At 40.5% G+C, this 20,480-nt stretch overlaps 1 protein-coding gene across 2 annotated transcripts in view; it reads left to right on the top strand.

The window, feature by feature from the left end:
* FARSB (phenylalanyl-tRNA synthetase subunit beta) overlaps window positions 1–20,480 on the top strand; it is a 68,682-nt gene that overhangs the window by 39,147 nt on the left and 9,055 nt on the right. For both annotated transcript variants that reach the window (XM_055573590.1, XM_055573591.1), the window contains exon 16: window positions 10,567–10,722. In XM_055573590.1, coding sequence (XP_055429565.1) covers window positions 10,567–10,722 — 156 coding nt within the window. The remainder of the gene's footprint in view (window positions 1–10,566; window positions 10,723–20,480) is intronic.

Raw genomic sequence — 20,480 nt, 5'->3', positions numbered from 1 at the left:
TGCTACTGCTTTGGTCTGCTGTCTTGCACCGTTATGGTTTATTCTTTTTCCTTAAAATTTTCTGTCATCCCAGTGGCATTCGAGGAATAAAGAAGAGGTAAATGTGCTCAGTAAGTCTACCATCTTGAAAACATAGGTTTGCTTTCATTTATGTGGAGTGTGTTTCCTGTTTAGGTAGGCCTGGATTCTGTTTCATAGCAGAAGAAGCGTTTCTGGTGGATTATTCTCACTGTGGACCTGTGGCCTCCCTGCCTGTCGTCTGCTGCGCAGAGAGGACTCTGCAGGAGAGGCAGCCGGGCTCCGCAGGTCCGCCGGGGGCTCCGCAGCCAGAGCGCCCGCATTCGAGCCCTGGTTCTGCCGTTTGTTGTTGTTCTGTCGCTAAGTCGTGTCCGACTCCCTGTAACCCCACGGGCTGCAGCACGCCAGGCTTCCCTGTCCTTCGCTATTTCCCGGAGTTTGCTCAAACTCATGTCCATTGAGTCAGTGATGCCATCCAACCAGTCTCATTCTCTGTCGCCTCTTACCAGCTGCTTAACTTTAGATAATTTAATTCTTCAGTGCCTCAGTTTCCTTATCTGTACAGTGAGAACAACAATAGAACTTTTTTCATGAGATTTGTTGTAAAAGTTAAGCCACATAGAAAGTTGCAGCCACATAATAAGCACTGTTTAGTGTGTGCTCTGTCAGGGTATTAGCAGTCCCTAACTCCAGTACTCTTGCCTGGAAAATCCCATGGATGGAGGAGCCTGGTAGGCTGCAGTCCATGGGGTCGCTAAGAGTTGGACATGACTGAGCGATTTCACTTTCACTTTTCACTTTCATGCATCGGAGGAGGAAACGGCAACCCACTCCAGTGTTCTTGCCTGGAGAATCCCAGGGACGGGGGAGCCTGGTGGGCTGCTGTCTATGGGGTCGCACAGGGTCAGACATGACTGAAGTGACTTAGCAGCAGCAGCAGCAGCAAGGCCAGATACCTAGCATCTTGAGGTCTCTGGAAATTTTGAGAATGAATTAAAAATTGGCCAGTCATTAAAGGGTTAATATCACCTTGCTAAGATAAGTGGGACTCATTTTTATCCTAACTTTTGACTTAATTGGTTTTTCTTCTGTTATGCACAATTTTTTTTTTTTTTTTTTTTTTTTTTTAAGGAAAAGAAAACCCAAACATACTATGGGAATTTACTTAAGAAGGTTGTTTTTTGAGCAATTTATCACCCACTTCTTTTCAATGAATTAGGGGTGTTTTTACCGTCTCTCAAACCAGGAATATTCTCTTTTGGATTTACATTAGCCATTTCCTCCTAAATAATGAAACAATTTTGAAGGAAAAAATCTAGATCATCAAAGGTAAAATGATAGAGCAGTCTTCCAGTTAACTGTAAAAACATCCCAGATTTTCACTGGTGAGGGCAGTACTCAAACTATTGGTTGAAAAAGGGTGAAGGTGTGTGGGAAGAGTGGTCAAGACATTCTCGTTCGTTGTACTGCTGCTGCTGCTGCCGCTGCTGCTGCTAAGTCACATCAGTCGTGTCCGACCCTGTGCAACCCCATAGAAGGCAGCCCACCAGGCTTCCCCGTCCCTGGGATTCTCCAGGCAAGAACACTGGAGTGGGTTGCCATTTCCTTCTCCAATGCATGAAAGGGAAAAGTGATAGTGAAGTTGCTCAGTCGTGTCTGACCCTTTGCGACCCCATGGACTGCAGCCCACCAGGCTCCTCCATCCATGGGAGTCTCCAGGCAAGAGTCCTGGAGTGGGGTGCCACTGCCTTCTCTGCTAGAACGTATTTTTAAAGTTCCTTTTCTTCGCCAGGGACCTGCTTGGAATGAGAGAAAGGTTGCCAGCCTTGAGACAGACCAGTGAACAGTTTTTACAGGTGGTGTTACAAGGGAGTGTGTAAGACACCCTGATCACACAGAGAAGGGAGTGACAACTGCCACTAATTGTTTTTTTGACGTTAGGGAAAACCCAACACTCTCAGCGTCCCTTCAGTTTTGTGTAGCCAAGGATATCTTCCAAGATGGAAATGGAAAGGGAATCTGTACTGGATTCAGTATGACTCCCACAAATTCTGTCTGACCTGCATTCCTGTAAGAGTGGATGCAAGTCCCTCAGCCCCATTTGACCTCATCAGACAGTTTCATATGCTATTGTGGACTTTTTCACTGGTCATGACATGGGGCTGGCAGCCTGCCCAGTGAGGGACTTGGGTACCCTCCTCTAGTGTGAGGGTTTCCACTCTGAGTCAGACACACTCCTGTTCTTTGAGGCTGAGCTGGTCACTGCGTTTGTTGAATCATAAGATCTGAAATTGCTGCAACATTTAAAAAAAAATTAATCCTGACTCGAGGGACTAAGCTGATATATCCTTTTTATTGGGCAGAGTGATGTGTGTCTCTGAAACGAGAAGTTAAATGCAGACTCTGCTGTGGGGTAAATTTTCAACTTTATTATAACAACAAAGTCCAGTAGAGGCTGAACTGAAGCTATCAGATCAGACTGCCGTGTGACTAACTGGGCTTTTTCAGTTAAATTTGTCTTTTCAGTGTGGAAGAGAAACTGCAAACAAAATAGTAAAAGATTACTTCAGAGGAGCAGTTGTGGAGCGGGATTGCTAACCTTTGCAGCCACAAATGCAAATGTATTTTGCCAAGTCCCACACTCTGGCTTTTTACTTAGCGCAGATTGAATTCTGCCTGTCACGGTTTATTCCACAGTGGTCCTTGAAGCTGCCAGGATGCCTCGAAGCTCACAATAATGGCAGGAGAACAAGCATCATAGGGTTGAGTCTAGGTTTAAAAGGAACGATAGAAGGAAGACTTAGTTTGGCTTTGTATAGCAACTATATAGGGTGATTTACATTTGGCATGGTATGGACTTCCCTGGTGGTCCAGTGGCTAAGACTCCATGCCCCCAGTGCAGGGGGCCTGGGTTTGATCCCTAGTCAGGGAAATAGATCCCATGTGCTGCACCTAAAGCGTTCACATTGCTGCACCTAAGACTTGGCACAGCCAAATCAATAAATAGATTAAAATATTTTTTAAAGGAAACATTTATATTTAAATAAATACATTTAGTGTAATGCAATCATCCAGCTGTCCGTTGACATATATTGGTGATAATCATATTGTGTCTTAAAGAATTTTTGCTATGTGCTTAGTCACTCAGTCTTGCCCAAATCTTTGTGACCCCATGGACTGTAGCCCGCCAGGCTACTCTGTCCATGGGGATTTTCCAGGCAGGAATACTGGAGTGGATAGCCTTGCCCTCCTCCAGGGGATCTTCCCAACCCAGGTATCGAAGCCAGGTCTCCCGTACTGTAGACATATTCTTTACTGTCTGAGCCACTAGGGAAGAATTTGGGTTTCTAATATTTATTCTAGTAGGAGAAATGGGTTAAAGGCCCTTGACCTGAGGAAGGGTCCAGTTACCTCACTGGGCTCAGAAGGACACTTGCTCCAAACCTTCACTTCTTGCTCAGACCATTCCTGCAGAACATTGCTTCAGTTGTGGTAGGGCTGCATTTCTTCTGCCCTGCCAGATTGCTGCTTCAATAGTTCCTAAACCTTCTCATTCTCCCTGCAGCTTTTCTAAATCAGAAAATGCTCTACTTCTTACCCTGCTTAGTTTGAATGTAGAAATCCAGAAATTTTTTTTTAAACTTTGGAAGGTAATTTTTTTTTATCTTTAACATATTTAAGATTCTTGTCTGTTCTGCTCCCTGCACCAGCATGGCTCCTGGAACATAGCTGATTCACTGTTCTTCTATGATTTGGTTTGTTCCTTCTGTTTGCTGTTGGTTTGCACCTTTTATGTATCTGTTCTATATTGTAACCTACTAAAATAAAGGGACCCAATCTTTGTAGTTTTTTGTATAATTCTTTGCTTGATAAAAAGCTCAATGAAAGCATTTTCATTATAAGCTTGTAAAATACTTCAGCTCTGAGAAATTTCCATTAATTCTGCTGCCATTGAATATTAGGAGATTATCTAGCGTCCACATGTGGAATGTGGCTCTCTGAAGAGAGCTTATGTCATCAGTCTGGATTAATTTAATTTACTACTTTATATTTTTGGCATGTAGAATTTCCAATTAATAATTCAAAAAGTATGGGTGTAGGGAACATTGACCTTAACAATATTTGAAGTAGCATCATTCACATGTGTGATGGCATCTTAACTGCGTAAATAACATCATTTTTAATATAGAAAGTTATTTTAGTACATTTGGCCCAACATAGTTAAGATCTCCTAACGTGACTATAATGTGCTCTGTCATGCGTTGAATATTGTATTTTTTTAATAGATAAAAATCCATTCCAGGTTCATGTTAACAAAATAAAAGCCAGCCCACAAGGATGTAGCTTTTTCCTTCATGCATTGAGAAGGTCATAGTTTTTTTCCTCACATTTGTTTCTTGGCCTTCAGCATTATTTGAAAAAGATAAGTCTCTACTTCAGTGCTGTAATATAGAAGTGCTTTAAGGAAAATTGTTCTTAAGTTTTATTATGTTTGTTTTTAAAATTGAAAATGTATTTGTAATATCTTTAAGAACTTTCCCAAATACATATTTTTAAGAGTAAGTCTATTTTCACATTAAAAAATAAAACCACATATCCACCTTTTACCAAATCCTACTCCTTTAATTAGTTGCCAGACATTCTATACATATTTAACTGTGTGTTTTACATTTCTGTATGTAGCCGCAGATCCAGGTACTTTTTAGTGTTCATACAAATAGAATTATGCTTTTTCTGTCTTGTTCTGTACTTTTGCCCTTTGAATGCATTCTGTCTACCTCATTGCTTGTTGTGTGCGTGTGTTTTTTCTTTATTTTTTGGCTTTGGCATGTGGGATCTTAATTCTCCGACCAGAGATTGAACTCGTGCCCCCCCTGCATTAGAAGGTGGAGTCTTAACCACTGGACCAACAGGGAAGTCCCCCTCCCCCCCACCCCCGCTGCGCCCCCCCCCACCTCATTCTTTTTAATGGCTGCATAGCATTCCATTGTGTGGATATACTGTAATTATTTACTCAGACTATTATGATGACTTTAGATTGTTACCAGGGTTTTGCTAAAATGCATCTATCGTAATGAGCATCCTAATACCCTTATACAAATGCATGTTTTTTGAAGTTGGTCAGTCCATAGGTTTGCTCATTAAATGTTTGCTACCTTTTCAAATTCTCTACTAAAAAGGATTTTTTTTTAACACAAATTTGCAGTCCTATCAAAAGTGCTTAAAAGTTCCTGTTCTTCCACATTAGATCTAATTTTTAACGGTGTATGTCTTAACGGGATTCTTGTAGCTTTTGTGAATCATTAGGCCTACTCAATTTCTTCTGAAGGTAAGTAAAATTTGCAATATAAGCTATCATCTCATGGGTACCACCAATATTAAAGAAATTTGTTGGATGGAATAAACTAAAGATCAGGATGATTTGTTTTATGTTCTGAACTTGGCCAGACAGTTATTCTCAAGCTCAGTATCAGCCACCAGTTGTCCTGGGAGCTTTGTTGGTTTCCCAGTAGGCTTTCTCCTAGTATCTTCACTTGGGCTTCTCTGTGAATGTGAGAAAAGAGATGGAAAGATTGACCTGGAGACTGTCCTTTTCCATTCTGTGCCATTTATGATAACCTAACACCCCTAATTTGTTTTTAATCATTCGTCCTTTGGTGAAAGAGAGTCTACACTAAGCAGAAGCCTGTTCTAAAAATTTGAATTGTATGCAATAGTCATTTACTAAGGGACTTTGTGTATCACTTTTTCCCTTTTTTTCTTCCTTTATAAAATCATTTGGCATGTTCTTGCAACTTCCAGAGTTGTAGCAGCTACCCCTCCTCTTGGTGGTTTAGATCAGCCTCTCCAGGCAGTACTTTGAAGTCTGTGAAAGACACTGGTAATTTAGGCTGACATACTTGGCAGGCCCATTTAAAAAGCAGAATTGTTTGATGGCATGACACAAGAGGTCTGTTAACTGAGTTATAAAGAACTGAGCATTTCCAACAAACCCTAGTTTTGGCATGAAATTTAAATAGTTCTTATTTTGTGGCATGCAATCAGTGAACTTCCTGTGATGTAATATTGTCCCTCAGTGCAAAATCCTAGGAAGTGGAAATTTTACTAAACCTAGCAGTTTCTCCAAGACATTTCTGGGTGGAAGTGAGTATGTGGTTATTTTCCCTTTCAATTCAATCCAACTAATTCAGAGGAAGTATTTTAGCAGGATGTGATGAAGCAGGTCCAGAGGGACTGGTAGCATTTGGAAGAGATGTGAAAAAATAGCCCATCAGTGGTGGGGGCTGTGAGAGGGCACCTTTTCAATGCATTTAATTTAGTTCTTATGGTGGGTTTAGTATAAAGCCCTGAAATCAATGGCCTTTCTTAAAAATACTGTGACCTTGAATTAAAAAATAAACAGCTTATTACTGTATATGTGTATGCTGCAAACATCCTGAAACCTTTCTTGACTGGAGTATAATTTTTTTTTAAGTCCTGTATTTTTATCCTAATTTCATTACTCTCATCATCAAAATCAATGTTTTTTAAAAAATTCTACGTCTTTAAACCAGATGTTGTTCCTCTTTTCAGAAAGGCAAGTTTTGCATAATGTGGAGACCAGGACAGAAGTATTCCAAGGCAAATGTTACCAAAATAGAGCTTCCAGTTTGTGTTACTAAGCTCTCTGAATGGTGGCATTACCGTGGGGCTCTTCTCTCACAGCAAGAATGGGGCTGCAATGTAGTTTCAATACGTATCTGTGTGTTAAAGTGGAAGCATGTGACACCAACAAATGGGTACCACATGGTGGAGATACCCAGGAGCAAGTCCATAATATGAAAGGGATAAATTAGTTCTGTTTCATTGCATTTTTTTCTCTTCAAAGGTAAGTGGGAAGGGGGGTAGTGTGAGGAGAGAAGGAGGGAGAAGAAGAGAGGTGGAGAGGAGAGAGTGTGTGTCTGTGTTCCTACAGAGCAATCAGTTCCCTCATTGTAATTAATGCATGTGGTTGATCAGTGAGGTTTGATGCCTGCCTGGGTGTAATATTAATTTTTATTCTGAAGCCTTCGATTACAGCTTTTAGATAGCAAATATCTTTATCCATGCACGTGAAAGGGATAGAGAAGGATGCTGGCACAGTACTGACTCTCCAACATCAGCTGGCTCTATAGAATGTGGCTACTATCTGGTCCTGGCCTTGTTTAATTCTATATACGCTTTGCTTTCTTTCCAGGCTTTATTCATTTATTCAGAAAATAATCCTTGAGCATTTAGTCTGTGCAGGCCCTATGCTGGCTCTGACCACTACCCTCTAGGGATACCTAGAGTAGAGTGCTTTGAACATAGTGGGTGCTAAGAAATGTTGCATGGCAGGGACAGTTATTTCTCTATGTATGTTCAGTCCAAAGTTTAACTTAGAATATAATTTCCATGAGTTACAACGCTGATGATGGCTAGAAACTTTAGTTAACTCACTTTCAAAAACAATCTGTTTCAGTTGCTTAACTAAAAGTCTTAAACATGAAAACTTTTGAAAATAAAAGCATCTGTTTAACATATCAAAAACATTTCAAGAATGCACATCTTTGACTATACTAAGTATATTCATGCATAAGTTTGTGCTTATACTTTATCTTCATCTGAATCCTTTAGAGATTTCTTCTAAATCCTTTAGAGATTAAGAGATTTCTGCTGAATAGTGGAGAGGGTATGGGTTTTAAAGTTAGGCAGTCCTGGTCCAGTCCTGGTTTTGTAACTTATTAGCTGTGTAATTAATTACAGTTAGTTCCAGGCAGTTAGCTTGACTTTGGGCAAAACCTTTCTGAGCTTTCGTTTCTCCATCTTAGTTTCCCTGTCCATTTTATGGTACAATAAAAACCTAGCTAACACGATTGTCTTGAGAATTAAGATGACAAATAGGCTGATAGCTGCTAAGTCCTGGTACATAGTAGATAATTCGTTCATGTTAGTTTTCCTTTCCTTTTACCATTTATGGACTCATTTTTACATTACTTTATTTTTTTTTTTTTTTTTTTTTTTTACATTTTGTCACATTACTTTAATAGTAAAACACAATGTATTAAAATACTCATTTGTTTACTTGGATGTCTGGAAGGCAAAAGACATTGTATATTTTGTGCGAATTGTGGCTGTGAGAATAAGTCTGTGGAAGAACTTTTGCTCAATACATGCCAGTATGAAGCAGCTTTTTATTTTCAGTTGGTTCCCCCAGATAGACATTAATTTGTTCTTTTTCTAATTTGAAAGGTAAAATGAAGCCAACGTTCGTTGTTTGTATAGAGCAGCAGTCTTCTCCAGAATTTATTAAAGGGCCACGAGTATGGTTATCTGTTAGAAAGTTAAATGACCTCCCGTGAATTTGAGTCTGTCTTTGTATGCTATGCATTTCTTTATTAATAAATTAGTTTTAAATTTTTCTCATCATCACTACAGATACGAAACACTTCTATCACGGCCCAGACCCACAAGCTGTCCCACTGTAGTCCCATTCCACCCCCGCCCCTGCACCATCTAACCCTGGTGACTGTCTTGTTCTCTGTAGCCTTGAGTGAGTGCATGCTAAGTCACTTCACTCATGTCCAACTCTTTGTGACCCTATGGATTGTAGCCCTCCAGGTTCCTCTGTCCATGGGATTCTCCAGGCGTGAATACTGGAGTGGGTTGCCATGTCCTCCTCTAGGGAATCTTCCTGACCCAGGGATCGAACCCACATCTCTTAAATCTTCTGCATTGGCAGGCAGGTTCTTTACCGCTTGTGCCACCTGGGAAGCCCTCTCTGTTGCCTTGGTTTTCCCTTTTCTAGCAGGTCACATAAATGGACTTACATTGTCCACTTACATTGCCGTATAAAACTGGCTTCTTTTCATTCATCTTAGTACCCTTGAGATACAGCTAAGTTATCAAGACTACCTTATTGCTGAATAGTATTCCATTGTATGGGTGAACCAGTTTGTTATCTAGTCATTTGCATTTTTGCGATTCTTTTAAAAAATATTACATTTGTGGGACTTTCCTTGTGATCTAGTGGCTAAGGCTCCACACCCCAGTGCGGGGGCCCAGGTTCAATCCATCCCTGGTTAGTGGACTAGATCTCACATGCCGTAAATAAGACCTGGCAAAACCAAATGAAAACTTTTAAAAATACCACATTTCATAAGTTTGTTCTGACTTTCAAAGTAGAAAAAATATACTAATCAAGGAAGGTTGGAAAATAGATAAACTTAAAAAAAATTAATCCTACCCAAACACTATATCTGTTAACATTCAGGTATATTTCTTTACATACTTTTTCCTGTGAATGGAATTTTTTGGCTTGTGGTTACATTCACGTAGTTGTATCCTTCATAAATTGCTGTTTTTTTCATACTTTAATTGTGATGTGTAAATATGACATAGATAGTTTAAAAAGATTATAAAGCAGACACTGGTTTAACCATCCAAGTTAAGAAATGGAATGTTGCCAGTGTCCTAAGCTGCTCGTAAGACCCATCTCTATCGTATCACCTTCCTTTACCTGGAACAGTCACTGTCCTGACTTTGATGACAGTCACTTCCCTGGTAGCTCAGTCAGTAAAGAATCTGCCTGCAGCACAAGAGACCCAGTTCCATCCCTGGGTCGCGAAGATCCCCTGGAGAAGGAAATGGCAATCCACTCCAGTATCCTTGCCTGGAAAATCCCATGAACAGAGGAGCCTGGTGGGCTGCAGTCCATGGGGTCACAAATAGTCGGGCAGGACTGAGCAACTAACACTTTCACTCCCTTTTTTGTTTCATAGTTTTCCAACCTGCGCATACTCTTTAGACAGTATGATTTGGGTTTGTTTCTTTTTGAACTTCGTGGCCTCCTTTTTTTGTTTCATTTACCATTATAAGTATTTGCTCTAGCTCTACTATAATGAATCTTCATGAAGATGCTTTTTGGAGAAGGAAATGGCAACCCACTCCAGTATTCTTGTCTGGAAAATCCCATGACAGAGGAGCTACGTGGGCTGCAGTCTATGGGGTCACAAAGAGTTGGACACAACTGAGTGACTGACACTTTCACTTTCAAAGATGCCTTTTAGCTGCATAGTATTCTAATGAGTGATTGTGTTGTAGCTCTATGTAGCCATTTCCTAGTTTGGGTTGTTTCTAATTTTCACTGTTGGAACTAATGCTTTATGTAGAAGTAATAGCTTTCTGTATGAATCCTTTTTTTGTATTTAAGATTATTTCTTTCGGATACTTTTCTGCCTTAAAGAGTTTGAAGTTTTAAGGCACTGAAAAATGTTGCTAAATCCTTTACGGGTTCATACCACAGTGAAGCCTATTGTTCCTGGGCCAGCCTTGAGGGTTTTCCATACCTCCCCCGAGTAAAAACACTTCAGGGCACTTGATGGTTGAAAATTCATCTTGTCTTTCTGAGGTTGATTGTTTCTCCGTATGTTTACTAATCGGTGTCCTTTTTTGTTGATTTTGCCCGAGTTTGTGTTGGGGAAAATCAGCTTCTTAGGTAACGATCAGCGTATCCTTGTGACCATTTCTTTTATTTTTTTATTTTTTCAGATGTGGGTGCAAGAAACTACAGGCATCTCTGTGCTGTTTATTACAACAAGAATCCTGGGTTTGAGATAATCCATGGGCTTCTGGATAGAATCATGCAGCTGCTTGACGTGCCTCCTGGTGAAAAGAAGGGAGGATATGCGATCAAAGCATCAGAAGGTGAGACAGATCCATTGAGTCTGGAGTCAGCGATGGCGTAACAAGGAGCCCAAGCCCTGTTTGTGATAAAACTTTTTGGCTTGATGGCGGAGAGGGGGGACTACAGGGAAGTAGGAGATAGAGCTTTGTGTCAATTCGGTCCAGTTCAGTCGCTCAATTGTGTCCGACTCTTTGCAACCCCATGGTTGCAACATGCCAGGCTTCCCTGTCCATCACCAAGCCCGTGTCCATTGAGTCGGTAATGCCATCCAACCATCTCATCCTCTGTTGTCTCCTTCTCCCCTTGCCTTCAGTCTTTCCCAGCATCAGGGTCTTTGCTAATGAGTCAGCTCTTCTCATCAGGTGGCCAAAGTATTGGAGCTTCAGCATCAGTCCTTCCAATGAATATTCAGGACTGATTTCCTTTAGGATTCAATGGTTGCATTTCCTTGCAGTCCAAGGGACTCTCAAGAGTCTTCTCCAGCTCCACAGTTCAAAAGCATCAGTGCTTTGGTGCTCAGCTTTCTTTATGGTCCAACTCTCACATCCATACATGACTACTGGAAAAACTGTAGCTTTGACTGGACAGACTCTTGTTGGCAAAGTAATGTCTCTGCTTTTTAATATGCATCTAGGTTGATCATAGCTTTTCTTCCAAGAAGCAAGCATCTTTTATTTCCATGGCTGCAACTGCCATCTGCAGTGATTTTGGAGCCCAAGAAAATAAGTCTGTTACTGCTTCCATTGTTTCTCCATCTACTTGCCATGAAGTGATAGGATTGGATGCCATGATCTTCGTCTTTTGAATGTTGAGTTTTAAGCCTACTTTTTCACTCTCCTCTTTCAGTTTCATCAAGAGGCTCTTTAGTTCCTTAAATCAATTAATTGTCCATATTTTCTAGAAAAACCTTTTTTCCCTCCAGCATTTTGAGAAAATGCTTTTCAGAGCTCTTCCAGCACCACACAGTCTACTCGTGTTCCAGCCGAGTGCCGGTGACCTCTCGTTACTGGCACCGTCCAGCCATGGCCAACTAGAAGCTGAGAGAACCTCAACTCATGACTTATGCTTACAGTCGCCTATGTGAAGCCTTTAAGAAAAGGGAGGAAGAGTTGAGGTTAGCTAGTTAAATGGTATATAGACTCCTAACATGCTAGTTTCTTGTCTGAGGAATTCTGAAATTTTTGCTTTTCATATCCCTATATCTTGAATCAGTATATTTTGTTAGACAAGAGATCCAGAAAAGCTTGCAAGAAACGTTTTACCACTTGATTTCCACTGTTTACCTGACAATTTTATAACTCTGTCATTTTGAATTTCTGTTGGAAAATTCACTTTTTCTTGAAGTGTTATTTAGCAGTACTTGTAGTGGTCTGAGATTTGGGGGGACATATTTTTGTTTTCCCCTTAAATTTATTTTTCTTAGTCCTCAAAGATAGTTTTTTTTACTGTTTATTTATTTATGTTTAATTTGGAAGCTTATTTGAAAATGCAGTAGCCCTAAATATATGAGCCTTTTTAAAGTTGAAGATTTCTGGAGTTACATAAATTTTTTTAATAAAATTGAAAGATTACATATTTCAGGGAGTTACAGCTTTCTGCCATACCTCTCATTAACAGTCATCCAGTAAAGATACATATTACGCTTATAGAATTTTAAAGTGTTGAAACTGGGTCTTGGAGTTCATCAGGTCCAGTTCCTTAGTTGCACAAGTGCGGGAGCCAAGGACAGGGAGATTAAGTGAGTTGTGCTGGGTCACACATGTAGAATCCAGGGCTTCTGCCTCCCAGTGTTCTGTCCACAGGCCAGGTTGCCTACCTTTATAGTGGCTTTCTGTACTCCTTCACCAATTGACACTTCTAGAATTCTGCTTTAAGGTCTGGTCCTCCATGTTAACAGCAACCTGAGAGCTGATGTGACACGCTTTTTTTTTTTTTTTTTTTTTTTAAACCTTTTATACAGTCTCTTCTCAGAAATTTTATATTTCACATAGAGATTAGCTGGATAAAAATCTGTTCACTGAAACATTGTGCCATTACATGAGATTAATTTTTTTTTCTTGCTTGAAAGGTTGCAAAGATCTGACATGAAACATAGGCGCTTAATTTGTTGTGGCTATGACATTTTTATATGTAACTTTATACTAATGACGCTTCTATAAGCCATAAACCAGTGTCTTAATAATGAATCTCCTGCCTCAGTCAGTTCCTTAGAGGTATTTCTCAGAAGAATCTGAGCTCCCAGTCGTGAGATAGGCTACATGAAGACCGAGTAAGTAGGGTACAGGTCATTGTCAAGGGACCTACAGGGGGAATGACCATTGCACTCCAACTCTCACACCTTGCTGCTAAGGCCAGTGCCTTGACATTTCCAGAGAGGGATATGGTGTAGCTTCTTCAGGGTATCTGGGAAAACACTAGTGAGTTTCTGGGAGGTCACATGAGCCTTTGAGCGAATAGGTGAGACTGGAAGCAAGGCAGACCACTAGAGCAAAGCCAGAAATGATGGGAGACGAGGCCTAGTGCAGTTCTATTTGACTATAGGGTAAGGAAGAAGCTTGGGACCACAGTGTCCTGAGTGCTAGGATAAGGAATTTCAGTTAATTAACTGGAAAATATTGAAGCTGCTGCTACTTCCCCTCCCCGCCGTTAAGTGAGTGATATGATTAGATCTGTACTTTGAAGGGATTAATCTGACAGCAATATGTAAGTTGGATGGCATAGAGAGTAGAGGGGAAGAGAATGGTGGAAAGGTATTATAGTGTGTTTTAAAGCAGTGAAAGGAAGACTTGAATGTTGGCCAAGGGTATACCAAGGAGAAGACTGATTTAAGAAGCTGTATGAAGGTATAAGCTAAAGTTACATTTTTAATATTCTAAACCTGTGAAATTATAATTTTAATCCTTATATCTTTTAGCATCAAAACAATACTTAATGTTTTTAATATACAGATGTCTGTTTTGGTTTGGAGAGAGTATGTGTGTGTCAGAAGTTGCATTCATAAACTGTAACCACTTATGATGTGGTTGTAGATCTTCATGTTCAGTTTTTTAGCCGAGTTGTTATTGCTCTTTGATTTTGTATGAGGACAGAGGCCATATGTGTTTTCTTTTGAATTTACTTTGGCTCTCAGAATATTATAATGTTTTATTACATTTTGATTAATGACAAGCATGACTACCTTTTTTTGTTTTTTTAATCTTTTTTTCTGATTGCCATTTTTTTTTTAATGGTTAAAGAAACCAACCTAAAGAAGTGCCATTGTCAGAGTAAGTCAGCAGTAAAGTTGGTATAAGTTCTTCATCTAAAATTTCATATATATTTATCTCCTGAGTAAATTTCTACACAGGAGTTTGGTTGCTGAGGCATGTTTAGCTATATCGTTTCCTCAGGTTTATTGTTAATTGCATGTAGTTTTTTCTGCTTCAAGAAAAGGTCTTCCGAGTATCAAAATGTCAAGTAGAAACAGATGAAGGGCTACCGTTTCCTGCCATTCTTGATCACTGCGCTGTCTTCTGTTACTCTGGCATATGGTTTACCTTTTAATAATTAAAAGTCCCTGGTGGCCCTGCCATTATAATTGAGCAAAGTCTGGTCACTAGAGAGCCATGCTAATGTCAGTTCGTTGGCAGGTGTACCCAGTCTCTCTCTGTCCATTCTAGCAAACACCACTGCCTGCCTTTTGTGCTGCTTTGTTTGGTGGCAGAGAGGGGGAACAGACTTGATTCCCGTTTAAGAAACTTGGCCCTGTCCATTGTGAGAGAAATCTGGAGACTCGTTTCATTGATCATCACATTGATCCCAGGGAGTTCCGGTGACATTTGCATGTAACCTTGCTTGATGCAGGCAGCAGACCTCTGCCTCCCCAGAGTCTCTGAGAAGCACTCTTGAGGCCTGTGACTGCAGCCACAGTTAGAAGCCATAGGCGCTTAGTCTCACATAGTTTTTATTTGCTGAGCATCATGGCAATTAAGAACACAAAAGGAACTAGGATGTCAAACTGCCAGTAAAATAAAGGCAACCATTGGGTGGAAAAAAAGAAAGCAAACCTTCAACCTTTTGAGTCTGCCTGCCAATGCAGGAGACGTGGGTTCGATCCCTGGGTCAGGAAGGTCCCCTGTAGAAGGAAATGGCAACCCACTCCTGTAATCTTGGCTGGAAAAGTCCCATGGACAGGAGCCTGGTGGGCTACAGTCCATTGGGTCACAAAGAGTCAGACACGACTGAGTGAACAATAAAGCATTGTGAGTGCTTCAGACATCTCATAGTGTTTCACTGGCATCAGATCAGGTCATTACAGCATATGTATATGCTTTTTTCTCAGACTTCTTCCCCTCTGTTTTTGTGGTTTGTTGCAAACTAAATTATGTATGTTAAAATGCATTTGTCCTTTTCAAAAACCACTTCTGGGCAAGGAAAATTCCCAGCATTTTTGTGTTTATAACAGTTATGTGGTTCCTGGGCAAATTATGGTGAAAATCACTTCTTATAGAAGATAGTGGGCTTTGTGTGTGATTGGCTGCATTGACTCGAGTGTGTGTGTGTGTTTTCCCCTTTATTACTATTTCAGTTTTGTTTATTCACAAATCTATGGAAAACATCAGTTTAACCTGAGACACGATGGAAAAACAGAAGTTTTAGTACGTTTAGTTTTGACAATTCTAATTTTCATGCTGCTCAGAATCCATTTTGTGAAATGAAAAATAACCTTGCAAGTAATAGGCACATTTAATCCTGCACCATATGTACTTATAGAGGGTATTTAAATACCTTCTGTTAGTGTCACCTAACGATCCTTGACTTGACCTGTAGGTCATGACCTTTTCCCTCTTTCAGGACACCTGGGAAAGATTGCAGATGCTAAAAAATATGGGTGAAATTGTGACATCTCCCTGGTCTTCACACTGGTTTTTAGTATAACATGAGCTTGGAAATACACGAGAATCGTATATATTGAACAGTTTGTTGGAGTAAAAGTGTTCCATTTATAGTCCCATTTATACAAGATGTCTAGACTGGAAGAAGGAGTGATCTTTATGGCATCTCCAAATTTTTAGTTACTGTCAACAAAGACTGTTAAGGCACCAAGTTTAAAAGAAAAAATGTTTGGAAGTTTGTACGCTTCTGACCTTGTTACTACGTGTAAAAAAATGTCCTTCATCCTCTGATTCTCTGCTTTTTTGCATCCTCTGATTCTCTACTTTTTTGGTGTTGGAGGCAGGCTTTCAGATATTGCCATTTTTGTTATCTTCTTTGTGGGCTTTCTTAAGAGCAGTATTAAATGCATCAGCAGGGATCACCCCACATCCAAGCAGCAGGATGACATGGGGCCAAGGTGCTCATAAAAGCCTCAGCTGTGATCATGGTTCACGTAGTCCTGTGTTTCCTTTGTTTTTACTTTTTATTTATTTATAGAAAGTGTTTTTTGGCTGCTCTGGGTTTTCATTGCTGTGAGAGCTTTTCTCTAGTTGTGGCAAGCAGGGGCTACTCTCTAGTTGCAGTGCATAGGTTTCTCGTTGCAATGGCTTCTCTTATTTTGGTCAGAGGTTCTAGAATGCAGGCTCAGGAGTTGCTGTACTTGGGCTTGGTTGCTCCGAGGCACGTGGGATCCTTCTGGACCAGGGATCGAACTGCATGTCCCTTGCATTGGCAGGCAGATTCTTAACCACTGGACCATGAGGGAGGTTGTGTTCTTGTGCTTGTTTGTTTCCTTGCCTCACTCCCTCTTATACGTATGAGGCAGAGTTCTCTCCACGCGTGCTCAACACCCCGTGCTGTTGGTGAGCCGTGGAAACCACTTGACAACTCAGTGCTCAGGTGGGTGCTGCACACCATGTCCCACTTGAATGTCTTGGTAGGCTCACTTTCCTACCTGATAGATCTTACTTAAACATAGTGTGTCTCAAGTTCTTTTTATTATCACTGCCTTAAGAAACTTTTTAGACTTTTTTCCTAATTGCCCCTCCATAAAATGTTAATTTATAACAGTTTATACAAGAGTATAACACTAAAAGCTGTGCAGCAGATACAAAGTTAAATGTCCGTAGTTTTTTCATGCAAGCTGCTAGACTTGAAGGATCTCAGTTCCCCAACCAGGGATTGAACCTGGGTTGCAGCAGTGAAAGCCCAGAGTCCTAACTACTAGGTCACCAGAATTTTCTAATTTAACTGTTGACTTAAAAGTACTTACTTATTCTTAACCCTGAGCTGAATTTTAAAAATAAGGTTTATACTTTTTTATGTATGAAGCCCAGATATGCGGACTGGTGTGCTGCAGTCCATGGGGTCGCAAAGAGTTGGACGTGACTCAGCGACTGAACTGAACTGAAAACTTTAATACTACAGGTATACTGCATATTTATTATGTACTCCATGAATATCTGGACTTTAGGTGCTAAGGTTGCTCATTGCTACTGAGTGAGTCTTTGTTTCTAGGACTTTTTAAAATGCAGAGCCGAGGAAAACCTTTTTGTAAAAAAAAGTTCTGTTTTTTAAAGAAAAGCATTGATTTCATGTGGACAGTTCCAATTTATATTTAGGATTAGAGGATTTTTACTTAATATGTTGGGCTTTATAAGGGTTTTTTTTTTTACATTGAAAATCTTGGTTCCTGATGAATTTATATTATTACTCTGTCCATCTTTATTCAGAATAATATCAGTTATTATTACTAATAATTGTTAGAAACAGTTTAAAGCTTTGTCTTCAGTTCTTTTTGTACTTAGAACATAGCCTACAATAAAGTACCTTTTGACCATTATTTTCCCAGTATTTTTAACAGGCAAGACTGTAGAATGCCTTAAACAATGCTTGCACTGGTATTTTGTAAATCTCATATTCATTCAGAGTCTGCTTTGTTTAAAAATGAGAAATGCATATTTTACTGTGGACTTTGGGGCAGTATGGAAGCAGAACCTTAATCAGATATCTATTAATATCTGTCTTCTCTGAGTTTCTTTCATCTGTCAGCACATTTCTTCTGTCCCCTGGTTAGGCTGTCTTTAGAGAGATAGCCTTCTATATATTACATCATTGCAGGAATCCCACAGATTGACATTCATTTAAAGCATTCCTGATAATTTTCTATAAATGACAGGCAGACAATCGAACTTCATTCAGGCAGGTCCCTGTTGTGGTTTTGATCTTAGTGTTCATTAGCTGTGGTCTAGTCTCCCCTTCTTGAGAAATAATATGTAATAGTCACTTGGGTGACTTGGACAACCTGTCTCCCTCCTAGAAACATCTCCAAGCACCCACCAGCCCTGGTTGGTCGTGGGTCAGGGTCAGGAATGTCATCATCCTGCTGGGAGTTCTTTGAGGCCAAATAGGCCGCGTGTAAGGTGGGCAGTTTGTCTTCAGACCCCAGCCCTCCAGCACTTACAGCCTGGGTGGCCCTTCCTATGTCTTAGTTTTTCCTTCTTCCATTCCTTCCTACCCCTCCAGGACTCTCATTGTAAACATTCTGCCTTTTTTAAAAAAAGAAAATTTCATTTCAAGAAAGGATCTGACTTGAGGTTCAGTTGATACATACCAGTGTGAACTTGCTTTAATTTTTAGTCCTTTCGCATTGTGAAAGGAGAAAATTTGGTCCCTTTATGGAAATGTTAGGTTATTAGCTTTAAAAAGGGTGGGGCAAATTTAGTGGAGTAGAAAAACTCTCTCCACCTTCTGAAACTACACCTGTTTGACAGCCGTGCATACACTTCCTTATGTTTAGGAACAGGGGAAAGGAGAAACGTGGGAAACAGCAACACAGCCCATTATATTAGCAAATGTTGTTGTTGTTTAGTTGCTAAGTCATATCTGACTTTCTGCAACCTATGGACTGTAGCCCGTCAGGCTTCTCTGTCCATGGGATTTTCCAGGCAAGAATAGTGGAGTGGGTTGCCATTTCCTTCTCCAGGGGATCTTCCCGATCCAGGGATCGAACCCAGGTTTCTTGCATTGCAGCCAGACGCTTTACCATCTGAGCCACTAGGGAAGCATCAGCAAATAGATAGACGTTAATTAATTATTTGCCTTTCTTTAAACAGTAAACTGTGGGGAGAATCCCAGGGACGGGGGAGCCTGGTGGGCTGCCGTCTCTGGGGTCGCACAGAGTCGGACACAACTGAAGCGACTTAGCAGCAGCAGTGACGGTAGTTACAGTATTTTTATTTTGAGCGATGTTGAAGCCGGCCATAAAGAGTAAACAGTTGAGCAAAACTAACAGATAAAGTGCTTCGCTCTGAATGTCTCTGGAACTTCCTGTTTCCTGTTTTGATTTGCCCAGTATTCATCAGTAGCTGCTAAACGTTTTATCAGTGTTGTTATGGCAGCCACTGCGGCTGCTGCTGCTGTCGCTTCAGTCGTGTCCGACTCTGTGTGACCCCATAGACGGCAGCCCACCAGGCTCCTCTGTCCCTGGGATTCTCCAGGCAAGAATACTGGAGTGGGCTGCCATTTTCTTCTCCAGTGCATGAAATTGAAAAGTCAAAATGAAGTCGCTCAGTCATGCCTGACTCTTAGCGACCCATGGACTGCAGCCCACCAGGCTCCTCTGTCCATGGGATTTTCCAGGCAAGAGTACTGGAGTGGGTTGCCATTGCCTTCTCCAATCGCAGCCACTAACTATGCCTTGGTATTCTTCCAGAAGATAAGAGTTTCTGCTCATTCTTTTAATTCCCAAAGGCTCCTAGCTTGTTTATGAATTGTATTCTCTGAACAAAGGTTTTCTCTTGGAATTATCTTCCTGGACTTCTTTGATGGCTTTTTTTTTTTTATTTTTTGGTTCCACCAGTGGAACTGAAAAAAGGAAGTAGTTGGTACTATATAAGGGACAATTTTTTTTTAAATCAGTGTTGTACAGAACAAGGTCAATTCAGTTCAGTAGCTCAGTTGTATCCGACTCTTTGTGACTGCGTGGACTGCAGCACCCCAGGCCTCCCTGTCCATCACCAACTCCTGGAGCTTCCTCAGACTCATGTCCATTGAGTCAGTGATGCCATCCAGCCATTAGTGTGATCTTATATTTAGTTTGTGGTTTGTTGGTCCTACTATTGCTAAAAGTCCATTGTTTTAACATTTTGATATGTTATGAACTATACAATAATTAGCATTGTTTTACTTGTGTGGTACTACCTTTGGCAAAGCCAAGAAGCAAAGAAAGAGCAAAAGGTGTTAATAACATATATGTTACAGGACCCTACTTGTAATAGTGAATAACTGGAAACACCGCCAAGATTAAATACTTGAAAAACAATTTGGCAAATGACATATAAATATAATGGAATGTGATAAACATGTAAATATAAACTAAGCTGAAAAAGCAGATGTTAAGATGATACAGACTCTTACTAAAATGCAAGGGAAGAATACACTTTATTGGGCCCTGGGGGGCATGATCGCCAGTGAGGTATCAACCGTGATGAGTTATACTAACAGTAACTCCTGTGTGTTGAGTCAGGTTCTTCTGTAGTGTTAGCCCAGGTGATTTAGGACTTAATCCCTTTGTGCCAGTTTCTTCATCTGTAAAATGGGAATGATAATATCTGTCCTGTCTGTACAGGGCAGACTAAGAATTTGGGAAAGCATTTTAGAATGGCTGATCACTCCCCAGAGTTCCCTGAGGGTAGATGTTAGATCTGCCCTTCAGAAAGTCATCTTTGGCTAAAAGTCACAGACTCAAGAAGGAACTGGGTTCTCAGCTTGACTGTTACCTGGCTGGCTGGTTTTCTTAACCTCTTTGGTATCCATTTTCTTATATCTGAGATAAAGCATGGACAGAATCACCGCCAGGGTC

The sequence above is a fragment of the Bubalus kerabau genome, chromosome 3 (assembly GCF_029407905.1).
Source record: "Bubalus kerabau isolate K-KA32 ecotype Philippines breed swamp buffalo chromosome 3, PCC_UOA_SB_1v2, whole genome shotgun sequence".
Lineage (NCBI taxonomy): Eukaryota > Metazoa > Chordata > Mammalia > Artiodactyla > Bovidae > Bubalus > Bubalus kerabau.
The sequence above is the reverse complement of the archived record's forward strand: the minus strand, read 5'-3'. Positions and strand labels throughout refer to the sequence as shown.